General features: G+C 37.1%; 1 protein-coding gene across 4 annotated transcripts in view; it reads left to right on the top strand.

The window, feature by feature from the left end:
- Positions 1–15024, top strand: part of Park2 (parkin RBR E3 ubiquitin protein ligase) — a 1289129-nt gene that overhangs the window by 246163 nt on the left and 1027942 nt on the right. For all 4 annotated transcript variants that reach the window (XM_005390686.2, XM_005390687.2, XM_005390688.1 and 1 more), the window contains exon 2: positions 14442–14605. In XM_005390686.2, coding sequence (XP_005390743.1) covers positions 14442–14605 — 164 coding nt within the window. The remainder of the gene's footprint in view (positions 1–14441; positions 14606–15024) is intronic.

The following is a 15024-nucleotide window of genomic DNA, read 5'->3' on the forward strand; positions in this document are numbered from 1 at the left end:
GTTTTCTTTTGCCATTAATTTCCAATTTCATTGCACTATGGTCTGATAATGGGATAATTTCAATTCCTTTGCATTTACTTAAACATGTTCTATGTACTAGTATATGGTCTATTTTAGAGAATGTCCCATGTGCAGCTGAGAAGAATGTGTATTCTGATGCTGTTGGGTGCAACACTGTAAAGTTCTACTAAGTCCACATGTTCACATGTTTTGATTCAGTTCTGTTATTTCTTTCCCAATTTTTTGTCTAGTTGATGTATCTCTTTGTGACAGTGATGTGTTAAAGTCTACTGTTATGATTGTTTTGCTACTTATTTCATTTTTCATCTCTGTTAGAATTTGTCTTATATAGGTGGGTGCTCTTATGTTTGGTGCATAGATGTTTAGGATTGTTATTTCTTCCTCTTGAAGCTTCCCCTTCACAAGTATGTAGTGACCTTCTTTATGTCTTTTGATTGTTCTTGGTTTGAAGTTCACATTGTCTGCAAACAGAATAGCTACACCTACTTTTTTCTGGGTTCCTATCCCATGGAGTATTGTTTTACATCCTTTAATTTTCAGTCTGTGAGTTTCCTTTTGAGTTAAATATGTTTCTGGTATACAGCATATAGTTATGTTTTGTTTCGTAATCCACTGTGCAAGTCTGCTTCTTTTGGTTGGTGCATTGAGACCATTTACATTGATGGTTATAACGGATTCCTACTGGCTCATCTTTCTCATGCTAATTTCCTGCTCTTGGATCCTCCTTTTCCCCTCTGTTTAATTGCTTGCTGTACTTGGTGGTTTCTGTTGTTGTTCTTCAGTTGCAGTGGGTTTTATCTCTTTCTAGAATACCTTTTAGTACTCTTTGTAGGATTGGTTTGGCGCTCATAAATTTCTTTAGTTGTTCTTTATCATGAAAATATTTTATTTCTCCATTAAATTTGAAAGAGAGTTTGGCAGGGTACATCAATCTGGGTTGGAAGTTGTTTTCTTTCAGTACCTGAAATACTTCATTCCAAGTTCTTCTTTCCCTGATGGTTTGTGTTGAGAAGTCTGCTGTGATTCTGATAGGCTTTCCTTTATAGGTGATCTGTTTCTTTTCTCTTAACAGCTTTTAATATTCTGAGCTTTTGTTGAGTTTCTGGGATCTTGATCAATATATGTCTGCGTGTAGAATTTTTTTATGATTAACTGGAGTTGTATATGCTTTATTTATCTGGATGTGCAATTCTTTTTCCATGTGTGGGACATTTTCTGTTATTATTTCTGCAAATAGTTTTTTTATGTCATTTGTGTTGTCACCTGCTCTTTCATTAATACCTATTAACCTGATATTGTTTCTCTTTGCTTTGTCTTGCAGTTGTTGAATTGTTTTTTCCTGGTTCCTTGTTGTTTTTAAGAAATCCCTCGTTTCACGTTCACTAGGGGCAATGCTGTTTTCAAGATATGAAAGTCTCTCTTCAGCTTCATTCAGGTGGTTTTGCCAGCTTGCAGTGGAATTTTTAAGTTCCTGGATATCTGTTTGCATCTGTTTCATAACTTCTAGTTCTTTTCTATATTGTTCCCTGAACGTTTCATTGAGTTGTCTCTGCTCTTCTATTTTCTTGTCAGTGTCATCTTTGGATATACTGAATATTTCTTTCATTATTGTTGTCATTTCTTTTCTCACCTGAGACTTTCTTTCTCAGCTGATGTCTTCTATGGCCTGATGGAGTTGTTTCTTTACTTCAGTTGCTATCATATCAGAAATTCTAGGTATATGACTTCTAAGGTCTTCTGTGTTGATGTCTCCTGGACTTGTTTTGGGTGGTGTGGAGGTCTGGGATTTCATTTTGGTTCTTTGTTTTGTTATTTTTGAGGAACCAGAGACACCCTGTAGTGCAGTCTCACTGTCCTGATTGTGTGTGAGTGGCAGGGCGAGAGTCTGAAGATCACCAGTGCTCAGTGTAGCTCCTGTGCTGCTGAGTGTTGGCAAGATGGGGTCCCAGATTCTCTGGACCTTTCTTGCATTCGGGTGGCTCCCAGGAGTTTGTTGGAAGCGCAGGGGAGGCTCACTGGTGTTTCTGCGACTGTCTTGGTTTCGGCCCAGCTTCCACAAGAGTATGAGGGGGATGCAGGTTGAGTTTACCAAGGCTTCTGATATTGCCCAGGGCAGAGCCTGGTTCCTGCACTGGAAGGGGAGGGGTGAGGGTGAGCTCCCTGAGGCCGCTATGTTCAGGTTTCAGCTGAGCTCCAAGGTGGGGTGTAAGTTGTTCTGGCAGTGCATACCTAGGCCCCAGAAGTTGTCCAGGGATCCACGTGCCTGACACCCTCATGGGAGAGGTACCCGAGTGGCTCACTGGGTTCCTAAAGGTGTCTGAGGATTGGCCCAACCCCGGAGGACACACTATGGGTTTGACGGGGAGCCTCCTAGGCCCCAGAGGGTGCCCGAGGTTTCACTTGCCTTGCACGCTGGTCGGGGATGCAAGGCTGTGACTCACTGGGCTTCCTGAAGATGCCTGGGGTTTTGCCCAGCCTGGGCCCACACAGTATGGGTGTGGCGGGGAGCCACCAAGGCCCTAGAGGGTGCCCAAGGTTTTGCCTGCCTTGCATGCTTGTCAAGGAGGCAGAGCACAGACTCACCGGGCTTCCTGAAGATGTCCAGGGTTTAGCCCCACCTGGACAGACATACTGTGGGTGTGGCGGGTAGCCACTGAGGCCCCAGTGGGTGCCCGAGGTTTCACCTTCCTTGCATGCTGGTCAGCGAGGCAAAGCCCAGACTCACAGTGCTTCCTGAAGATGTTCAAGATTCAGCCCCAGCTGGGCTGACATACTATGAGTATGGCAGGTTGCCACTGAGGACCCAGATGGTGGGAGGTTTTGCCTGCCTTGCATGCTGGTCAGGGAGGCAGAGCCCAGACTCACCAGGCTTCCTGAAGATGTCCAGGGCCTGAAGTTGATTTTAGAAAGTTTTTTTAACTCATTATTTTTGTGTACTACTGTATTATTGAGAGGCATTTTGTTCAATTTGATTAATTTAGAAAAAATTAGGAAAATTGAAATGTTCATTTCACTACATCTTTGCCAATAAATTATTTGTAATTAAATGCTTTTATCTAATTTTAAATATTTCAAGCGAGGACTTGAGCTGCAGATGTATAGAAAATGTTTGCTTTTGGAAATGATTGGTAAAGCCAGTCTATCAAATTTCCCATCACTCAGTATTAATTTCCTATGGAGTGGACACTGTAGACTATAATTTCATCTGATCTTTAGGGCCTTGATCTTAGAAGAAATTACTTTATTTACAGTTTCAAGCTATGAGAAGAGCTGAGATACGAGGTATGATCAAAATATAAGGTGAATATGTTATTTTTGTTTTGTTTTGTTTGTTTGTTTTTGGTTTTTCTCCGGTACCAGGAACCGAACTCACGACCTTGCACCTGCCAGGCAGGCACTTTTGCCGCTGAGCTAAATCCCCAGCCCCTAAGGTGAATATTTTAAAAATATTTTAAATTATTATAGTAAAAGACACCTTGTCATTAATCCACTTTAAAATACTCCCCTCAATTCAAACACACTTACCCCATCATCCTTGCCACTTTCTAATGCAGCACTGGAAGTCCTCTTTCATGTCTTTGCAAGGTATGATCAAATACATGGTGAATGCTGGTGTTATGTGCCATGCAGTGAATGGTTGGCTTGTAGAAAACATTATGGTGTGACCTCATCCATCTTATTCACTAGATCTGCAACATCTGGTTTTTAGGGGGATTAAGGGGAATATGTCTTTTGCTGTTACATATTTTTCAATTTAGGTATACAGTATATTATTTTGAACATACATCATTGTTAAGTGAACATTACTACTCCTCTTGTCCCTCTCCATTATATTTCTAAATCAGAACAAACCAACCTAACCCAAGTGGTGATAACACAGGTCTGAAATAACCAAAATGACTAAAAATACAATTTTCATAATGTCAACCTTGGCCTTACTATGAAAGAAAAGAAAATCTTCTCTAGGGGATTTGGTAAAGAGGCTTCTCATCAACCAATAATTCAACTTGTCTTTTTTTTTTTTTTTTTTTTGTACTTTGTGGCAATATACCAAACATTGGGAAAAGATTAGTGGTATTTCTTTCTTTCAAAAAATGGCAGACTATTTATTTGTCCTACAAAAAAATCTGTCTTAGTGCTGGGTTGTCGCTCAGTTTTAGGGTACTTGCCCAGCATTTGCAAGGGCCTAAGTTTGATCCCCAGCATCACAAAAACAAAAAACACAGCAAAATAAAATTTAAAACAAAAAAAACATATTAACCATGGACGTCTTTTAGGCACATCAATTTTAAAGAAGGATGTGTGAGGAACAGGAAGTGCAGAGATGAATTTCCCCTGGCAAATCTGCATGTCCCCCAGGGGCAGCATATGTTGCCATTGATGTGATGGCTAGCCCTGGGGTTCTTGTTCCTGGTCCTTTCCCTGTACATCCTGGGGAAACAGTGTTTCCTCTTTATACATGTGTTTCTTCATTTTAAAGGAAAGAATGGTAAATGCTGCCCCGATTATCTTTCAGTGGTGCTGTGAAGATTAGCTAAGATAATGTCTGCAAAAGCACTTTGAAAATTGAAAGCTCCATCTAAACAGAAGACATCATTATCAGCAAAATAAAGTCATTTTAGATCAATTACAGTGTACTTTCAGGCATAGAAAAATAGAACTCCAACAGGAAAATCTTTGTTACTGAAAGAAAAAAGATATGTTTGTAAGTTATCCAAACATTCATATTGTGCAATTGACATGATAACAATACATTTTCTGCTGTATATTGGAAGAGCCAATAATTGTTGAAATTTACAGTGTATTAGGTAGTCTTTTAAAGACTGACTTTCCCCATATTAATGTCTTTAATTCTCATGACAACCTTAAGAAGTATGTAGCATTATCATCTTTTGCTTCAGAGGGAGTAAAGTGAGGGACAGAAACTGTGTGACATGGTTATAGTGTTGGTAAGAAAGGGCAGAGTTAGCCTTTGAACCCAGGTGCATGGTTCCAGTGTCCATGGTGTTAGCTCCCATGTATACCTCTGTCTATACAAGTTCTTAAAAGCGTTTTTCCTACCTGTTACTATCCATCTCCCATAATGTTTTTTCTCCCAAATAAGGACAAAAAAGAACTCATTTAAGAAAAGGATATAGCAGCCACCTCTCCCAACATAACTGTGGAGAGGATAGGCAGAGGGAAGACTGATGTTTGGGTTTTGTTTCCCTTCTTCTCAGTTGGTGACAATGCAATCTGAAATGTCTCATGCTGTTATAGTAGTGTTGTCGTTGAATCTCTGTTATACTATTGTTATCCTTACCTTACAACTTCTTTCTTTTTATGCATTTACTTTCAAACTATGTGTTTCTTTATAGTTAAAATGAACTCTTGTGTATTGTGTGTCAGAACTAAGTCTTTCTTCTACTGTGACAGTCTCTGCCATTCATGGGAGGTTGATTTAATTAAAATTTAATATAATTATTAATATGGTAAATTTTGTGTTTACCATTTATAATTTTTCCATTGATTTGTCTATTTGTATTATTCATTTCTTCTTTTCATGAGGTTTTAGAGATTAATTCAATATATTTTAGAATTCTATTATAATTTTATTTGTTTTTTAGGTCCATATTTTTATTCATTTCATTTTTTACTCTGAGTATAATGTATATCCTTAACATTTTACTGTGTACTTACTAATATTGTACCACTTTATGAAAAAATAAAAGATCTGTATTCATCCTTGTCATCCTTTATGCTAGTTGGTAAACATATCTATGTATTCAGAATTTTACATGAATATTATAATTTTTGCTTTAAGTATACATTTATATATATATATATGTATATATATATATATATTCAAGAAATTAAGAATGAATGAAACCAAACACCCCTGCTTAAACCTAGTGTTTATGCTAGGCATGGTGGTACACACCTGTAATCTCAGGACTTGGGAGACTGAGGCAGGAAGATACCCGTGAGTTGGAGGCCAGCCTAAACTACATAATGAGTTCAAGGCTAGCCTGGACTACATAGTGATACCCTGTCTTGAAAAGCCAAAAAAAAAAAAAAAAAAAGCTCTGAGTTCATTCAGATATTTAGCATTTCTGATTTTCTGACTCCCTGCTGAGGATCTGATTTTCTACCTTATGCAGTTTCCTTTCAGTTGAATGGTTTCCCTTGGCGTCTCTTTAAGACAAGTCAGTTTATGACAAATTTTCTTAGTTTTATTTCATCTTAAAATTTATTTTGTCATGATTTTTGAAGGATACTTTCTTTGATATAGAATTCTACCAGGATGATTTTTTTTTTTCCCCTTAAATTTGTAGAAGTTCTAACTCCATCTGGCCTCCCTGTTTGTGATAAGTTAATCATTTTTTACATAATTTTAACTGTATGTGAGGGGTCTTTTTTCTCATTTTCAAAACATTTTCCTTACCTTTGACTTTCAGTAGATTGACTGAGCTGGGCCTTGACATGGACTTATTTCTGTTTATATTCTTTGGTGTGTAGTAAACACCATGACTATGTAAATTGTTTTTTTTTTATCACATACATAAAATTTTAGAGTATTATTTCTTCAAATAATTATTCTTCCACATTTTTCTTTTGTGTGTGTCTCTAAATGTATGTAAGATCATTTCATATTATCAAATAGGTTCCTAATGTCTATTTATTCTTCTAATCTTTTGCTCACTGTAATTATTATTTTTAACTTTCATCTTTTTGCTCTACTTGGATACTACAAGGGGTGATCAAAAATATGGTGAATAAGTTTTTAAAAACTTATTACAGTAAAAATACATTGACACAAACAATGTGATAAGTATATAGGAAGTAAGTGGAGTAGTTTGACTATTTTAAAGGGACATTAATGTCAATGTGTCTTTTACTGTAATAAATGTTATAATTTAAACATTCACCATATTCTATGATAATCCTAATCAAACAAATATTTATGGCAAATTCTGTTAAATGAAAGCATTACAAACAATGTGCCCTTATCCACCTTATACACTGGATCTGGCACCATGTCACTTCTGGGTCCTAAGATCAAAATGAACATGATAGGTAAATATTTTTAGTAGGTTCTGGACATTGAAGTAGCCGTGATAGCATAACTAAAAACGCTCACCATAAAAGACTTCCCAAAATGTTTCAGAAAGTGACCAGAATAGTGGAATACTTGTTCAAAGCAAGGGGGAGTGTTTTGAGTGAAATTAATAACAATGTGTCTTGTGCTGAAATGAATTTTTAAAGTTGATCATTAACTTTTTTATCATATATTGTATATTTATCCAATAAGCTTTTGTTCCAGATGTTATAATTTTAATTCTCAAATATTCATTTGATTCTTTTAAAAAATTTTTATTTCTTCATTTATCTGTCCTAGCTTTATACTTATTGGAAGAATACTTGTGTTTCACTTAATAGAGGCTAACTATATTACTTGCTTTAAAATTTTGTGTTCTCATCTCAAAATTAAAGTCATCTCTGGGTTTGTGTCAGTTGATTTTCTTCTGAAAATGTGTTCTATTTTTCTGATTCTTTGAAATGTTTGGTGCTTTTTGAAATTGTATCACAGATCTTTTGAATGTAAATTTTGGAGACTTTGAATTCTGTCACGTTTCTTTTATGACAGTTGTTTCTTTTGTTTGAGAGAACAATATTTTGGTTGGACTTGATAGAAATAGTCTGTTCTTTGAGAAAGCAGCTCTGGGTCTAGATCTTCTGTTTTTTTCTATAAGCTATTATTACAGAAAAATTTTAATTTTACAGGAAAAAATGCTAAACTACGACAGGTTGTCCTTGTGTACCCTATCCCCAGTTTCCACCTGTTTTTAATGTCTTACATTATTGTCGTGCATTTGTTATTATTAATGGACAAACATTGATACGTTTTTGTTAACTAAACTCTAGACTTTATCTGGATTTTCTTACTTTTTGCTGCCTTTTTTCTCTTTCCAGATACCGTCCAGGACACTGCATTACATTTAGTCATTTGTCTAGTCACTGACTTCTTGTTTTTGATGACCTTGGAAGTTTTGAAGAGTAAGGACCAAGTTTCTTTTAGATAGTGCCTCAGATGAGTTTTGGCTCATTTCTCAGCCTGAAACTGAGGTTGTATGATTTTGGGAGGAAGACCACAGAGATAATGTCCACTCTTATCACCTCATATCAAGGGTATACATTTTTAGTGCGTGTTAGCATTGTTCATGGTGAACTCATTCCCAGGCTAAAGTGGTGTTTGTCACATTCCTCAGTGGGAGTCACTCTCATCCCCCTTGTACATACTGCACTGTTCAAAAAGAAATCACCTTGTGCAAACTCTGAAGCCAGTGTTTAAAAGGCAGGAACTGGGGCTGGAGGTTGAGCTCAACATCACAGTGCCTGCATTTCAAGCACAAGGTCATGAGTTCGATTCTTGGTACCAGAAAAAAAAAAACAAAAAAACAACTAAAAGGCAGGAACTGTGCTGTACATCTGTGAGCTCCTCTTTCTTTAAGCTGAGCTGTTGTGAGTCTGCTGTGCGTCTTCTCCATTTGAGGGTCAGTGAAAGATGTGGTTGAATAGAATTTAGGGGCTCCCTTTCTTACTCTTTCCTTCTGTCATTTCTTCTAGTCTCCTCAGAGGCAACTTTCCCCAGACACAGCATTTTTCTTCCTTATCTCAGAGAACTGTGGTTCTGCCACCCATGTATTTGTGGGCACCAGCTTCACAGACTGCACCCCACTTCAAGTTACAAGCTGGAAAATGGGTATTTCTTTATCTGACTTTGTCCTCATGGTATGTGCTCCTTGACAGAATGGTCTTCTTGTTCACACATCTATGCCTTTCCAAGCATTTACTTTTTGTATAAAGTCAGATTGGATAATAGTTTAGTGCAGGGGAGCTGAGTTGGTAGCATGTTACTCAGTTCTTATGGAAAGAACATTCCTGGCATCTATATTGTTTATACTGTGGTAGTGAATGTGGGGAAACAAGATGACATTTTTTATTAGATAGGACATAAAAGCTATAATTGAAGAATTATGTAAAAACCTATTAAAGAATGGTATCAGACAACATACCACCAAGGGTACGTGATGCAGATAATTGGTTTAAGCAATACTAATAGCTAAAGACATCATGGGTTGTTATAAGCAACCCAATGGAAATATTTCTTAAAGTGACTATTTGGCTTTTTAAAAAATGCTAGTAATATGCATGGATACATATAATTCTACCATACTCTCACTCCCTACTGACTTCAATCCTGAACTATAAATGTTCTGTCTGTATTGTACTTTTTTTCCTGGCCTAAGAAAAAACTCACTAAAGTTGAAATTTAAATTGTACAGTAGAATATATAATTTGACAATTATTTGATTGTCATGTACCATGGAACTCTTCTAGTAAAACTTGCGGCATACTTCTAGAAATTAAAATCCAGTTTAAGAAATAGAACAAAAGAATATGTATGGGTAATGATTTTTATGTACATGTGTATGTGTTTATATATCCACATTAAAAATACTGTGAGTGGAATGTACGTGTGTATATTATGTATATGGACATGGATATTATGTCTATATTGTGTATGTCTATGACATCTAAGTCTAATGAACAATTACAAATGATATACATATACATTTATTTATGTTTTATATACATATTTATACTCAGTATTTTAAAAACCAAATGCTTTAAAGAATGAATGTAAAAACTGGGATTCATGCAGGTCTTGTTTACTGGATGCCGCATCTACCTTCTGTGATTTCATCTTCTCAAGCAGAGGCCCTGGTGAGGATAAGGTTGACATATGTGAAGAGTGGAGAGAGCACATTGCCAGAGGGTGGTGCCTGTGTGGGACAGTGGTCTAAAATGACCTGGAAGATGCTGTCAGACGCTGACCATAAAGACTTTGATTCAGAGTAAGATGTAAGAATTTCCCTCTGAGACAGAGAGAAACCATGAGTGGTTTTGATAGGGACTTTGGTGATCCACGTGGAATATCCATGGATACCCATGTGAAAGGTCTCAATTGCTAATTGATACAGGTATCTGGAGTTCCATGGAGATGGCAAGTCTGGCAATGAAGTTATGGTAGCTAATGCCATAGCACTGTGCTACTACCATGGAATTAGGTGAAATACATAGAGAGAGGTCTCCTGTTCTCTAAAATTCATAAATTTAGTTCTCAAATATCCGTGATTCTTTTGTTTTCTGTATTGATTTCTCTGTCCTGTCTTTCTACTTACTGCAAGAATATTTTGTTTCTCTAACATCTACAAGTCTCACAAAGGAGAATTTAGTAGATGATGCTACAAGTCTGTCCTTTGTTCTAGGGGAAGGCTAGGAGGATGGAGATGTCAAGGGAAAATAATTAATTAAGAACTGGAGCCTACAGTATTTAATATTTCTGAAAGGTCAAATATGATAAAAAGAGAAAAGTTATAGTGGGATTAGAGATGTAGTAGCCCTTGCTTTTTGCCAAGAGCATTATGTGGTTTACCAATGTAAAATTTTTAAAAAATAGAGAACTAAAGTATAAGAAATTCTGTAGTTTTTCCATACAGAAAATGGGGTAAACCAGAGGTGGTGGCACATGTCTGTAATCCCAGCAATTAGGAGGCAGAAGAAGGATCACCATGAGTTTGAGACCAGCCTGAGTGAGCTACATAGTGAGTTCAAGGCCAGCTGGTACTGCTAAGCAAGACTTAGTCTTAAAAAAAAGAAAAAAATAGAAAAAAGAAAATGTAGTAGTACATAGAGGGGAAGTGAGGACATAGTGTGTTTCTGTTTGTTTGTTTAGTAAAGAAAGAGACTATACACTTGGTGATAACCCTCAGTGATGGTGAAGAAATGCCATCACGAAGGGATATCTGGAAATGTGTGGAGTTATTTTTGGGTGCCACTGTTTCTAGGGAGTGTTCATGATACTGGGATGTGTGTGGAACTAAACACCCATCCTAGTACAATGGATTCTTTCTCGAGGAAGCTGGCTTTATACACACTGACATGAATGGTCTTTCTTGAGCTATATTTTTATTCTGTCAGTAAAAACATCTTGGCCTCACATGATGTTCCTTGCCATCTGAAAGTACTTGTTCAACAAATCTTTGCCAGTCCTGAACTTCAGCTTGATTGGTCCACCATCTAGTATCTCTGCTCCAGAGAATCACTCTGATCAGAAGAAGGCATGGCAGCGCTGATGGGTTTATGCCTGTCTACTGAGTAGTTGCTGAACCCATGACGAGGAATATGAGACTGTATCGACTAATCAGAAACCACTCCTAGGTGAGTCAGCTCCTCCTAAATCACATAGGCGCTATCCATGCAAAAAGAGGAAAATGGTTGTATGGAAACATCCAAGATTGTGTAAGAACCATAATCCTCTATGAATGAAACTAAATGTCTATAATAATAACCCAAAAAGTCACACTGTGGCAAGAATACACAAAATGACACTGAAAGAGATGTAAGCACCATCAATCAGTGATCCTTTTCTTTCTTTCCTCATGCTTACTTCCTTATTCCTCTTGGACTTCTGAAGCCTGGTTAGGTGTAACATAAATGAAGGTCTATGTGTCTTCTAATCTTTTTTCTTATCATTGCATTATAATGTTTATTAATAATAAACATTGGTGACATTTATTGAAATGGTTTTTACTTATGATACTACAATAAATATTACTAAAAAATGCAAACTTCATTCTTTTCACAGTACGTGGACTGAACCTAAGGCCTGTACACTAAGCTAACCTTTTTAAATTTTTATTTTGATACAAGATACTGCTAAGTCACTAAGTTTCCCAGGATGGGCTTAAATTTGCAGTCTTTCTGCTGTATTCCCCTAGAATGCTAATATTACAAACATATGCCCTCCACATCCAGCTCAACAAAATAATATTAATTAAACCACGAAAATGGAGACAAGTCAAATCTCTGTCATACTTATGTCCCTAGAAGTTCTTTGTTCATGATCAAGAAAAACAGACACCAGAAAATTTTTCTGTTGTGGTATTTTACTACTTCCCATCTAATCTGCTTTAGTTACAATACAGACAGTGAGTGCTGCTTTGAGTAGTTCTTTCTACCCTGGGTAGTTTTTAAAATTTGGTAACTGTTTTTGGAGCACAGACTTGCTCTGTACCAGGAGTATAGGCTTGGCACTAAGGACTGTTTCTGAAATTTTCTAATGTACCCATAATCTCAAATTTTACATAACAGGCCTTGGAGGTTATGTGCTATCTGCATTTAGCGGCTAAGGAAGGTAAGAGTCAAGGAAACCAGATGATTTGTCCTAAATTTTAAAATTAGTGAGTGGTATCACCAGGATTCAAATTTCCCTTTTCCTTGCTGTAAAAACATTTTGAAAGTGTTGGGTGCTTGCCTCCTCTCCTCTTGGGGAATCATGGCTGGAGTTAAGGAGCTAATACAAATGGAATATGACACATTTCTCGCATTTGTCAGAAAAAGACTGAGACTCTGCTGAAAATACACTAGTCATTTTTCATATGACCTTTGATTAATGACCAGGTCACTTGCTTAAAACATTTCTTCATATTTGTGCAAATATTTCAGTTGACCAAATACCTGCCATGTATTTGATTAATCTTTCCATCATATATTTACATTATTTCTCAGACTTACTATTCAAAAATATTCATTTCTGATGCATTTATATGATTTACCTAAATTGAACTTAACTTTAAAACTTCATTTTGTCTGTTCATAACAAAAGAAGCCTTAGGGTGCTAATCACTAGAGCAGTTGTGCAAGATTCCCTGGTATATTTTTTTGTTTGGTTTTCCTTAAATTTTTTTTACATCTCTTGCCTTTGCAGTAGAATTCCCATGATGTACACCTGGAAAATCCTGTGAACTTGGGATCTTCTAGACTTTTTATCCACTGCTGTAATAGCTTTTGTATAGTTCCCAGCTGCTTTTTTCTGTATCCCCTGCTATGGTGTTTACTTTTCTAAAAATCTCTTCATTGTAAAAGAAAGTCTGGTTTAGAGCTGGACCACATCTTTATCCTGTGTAGCCCCCCTTGCTTGTCCTGTGCCTCACCTGGTGAATTGCTTGTCTTACTGTCTTTGATCTGAGGATGCTATGAAAATGTGTCAAGGGTCCTAATACATTTTTATTTTTTCCTCTCTACTTTCAAAGTTGTGGAATGAAATCTACTTAAAAGTACATCAAAAGTAGCCTTTTCTCTGCATTGGGTATTTTGTCATGAATTTTCTTTTTTGGGATGCTTTGATCAATTCCAGTCTTCACTTTTCAAAAATATTCTCTATGTTGGTAGAATATATTGGGCTTTTGCTCTTACACTGTCTTCTGGGCAACCTCTTCTCATTGTGGTGCTTTCATCATTTCATATGTCTTATCTCTATTGTTCCTTGTTCTTTGGTCTTAGTTTCTCCCTGGAGCTCTGGTTTTTTTTGTTTCTTGGGGTTTTTTGTATGTTTATTTGTTTGTTTTTAACCTCATATTTCTACTGCTCACCTGTGTAAGGAATATCTGAATTATGTTAGAAAACCTGTTTGTGCTGTTCTTGATCTTTCTTATCATAAGGAAAAAGGTAGACAATTCTCTGGATAAGCTTGAGAGTCGGATTAAACTGATTCTGAGTTCTGATTTTATAAAGAAGATAATGTCCTTAGGAAACTTATTACAATTCTCTGGGCTTTTATTCATTGTTTCACTTATGACATAAGGATGATAATAAGGATAATAATGACGTGATCAGATCATTGAAGGGCTTAGAAAAAGCATATAAATTGTAACATCGGGCATGTATAAAAGGTGGCATGGTAATTGAAATGACAAGACAGTAGGCAAAAGACTTTCGGTTCCCGCCTTTATCTCATGGGAACATGTGGTTCCAATAAGAGAAACAAAATCATTAATTTTAAAATAGAACATGAATAATTGTCTTCATAGAACCAGTGGAGACTTTTGACCAGGACCTCCAAAGTTCAGAGCTCTAGACATGGCCTCTAGGCCATAGAGTGGCTTGAATTTTCTCCCTGCCTTCTTGCCTTCTAGCACATTGCCTTTTATTTTTATTCAGGGCCACTCTGGAGGAACTGAGAGTTGGTTCAGGCTGTCAGAGCTGAGTCTCTGATAAACTCGTGGGAATCTCACTATTCCAATCAAGCAAGTGTTCTGCTTGAGTCCTTCTGTTTCCCAGGATGGATGTCAAAGAGAGAATGGAATTTTGGTTTGTGGGTCACTGACTATTATATGAAAGGGAAATCTCCCGGGGAAACTTGTTTTTTTTTTTCCAAATATTGCTTTACTGTTAAGTTTTCAGTTACAAGTGAAAGAAAATATATGCCATTTATTGAAGGACAGATGAGGGGGAAGTTAGTTCAGACATATTGGGGTTGCCATTTAAGGGCTTTGAGTGATTATTTTTCTCTCCCTTTCCATTTTCTTGGTTAGTGTTTGTCCGATTCAACTCCAGCCATGGTTTCCCAGTGGAGGTCAATTCTGATACCAGCATCTTGCAGCTCAAAGAAGTGGTTGCTAAGCGACAGGGGGTTCCAACTGACCAGCTGCGTGTGATTTTCGCGGGGAAGGAGCTCTGGAACGACTTGACAGTGCAGGTGAGTCTCCCTGGGTGGGTAGTTCCTGGAATGTAGTGAGCCTTATTGTTGATGTGGCTTATGCGGCCAATCTGACATTCGTGCCTCAACTCTAATAGAATAAGTAGTGCCTGGGGATTCCTTGAACTTTAGTACACACTGCTTCATTAATTCTGACCTTCTTAATTATGAAATGAAACAGCAAGCGGGAAAGATTGGAGGAGCAACTGAGAGGAGGAGAAAGAGAGAACTCAGGAGCTATGCTTAGTGAATAAATGTTTACTGACTACAAGAGCAGCAAGGCACAATTTCAGGGTCTGTTCAATTGCTAGCTTACTTATTCTATTTGAATTTTAATGAAGACAGATTCGAATAAATTGCACCCAATCAGGCTGCTCAGCCCCTGCACTGTGAGGGATTTATAACCCGACTGTGACCCC

Source organism: Chinchilla lanigera, unplaced genomic scaffold, assembly GCF_000276665.1.
Source record: "Chinchilla lanigera isolate Chin_1 unplaced genomic scaffold, ChiLan1.0 scaffold00038, whole genome shotgun sequence".
Lineage (NCBI taxonomy): Eukaryota > Metazoa > Chordata > Mammalia > Rodentia > Chinchillidae > Chinchilla > Chinchilla lanigera.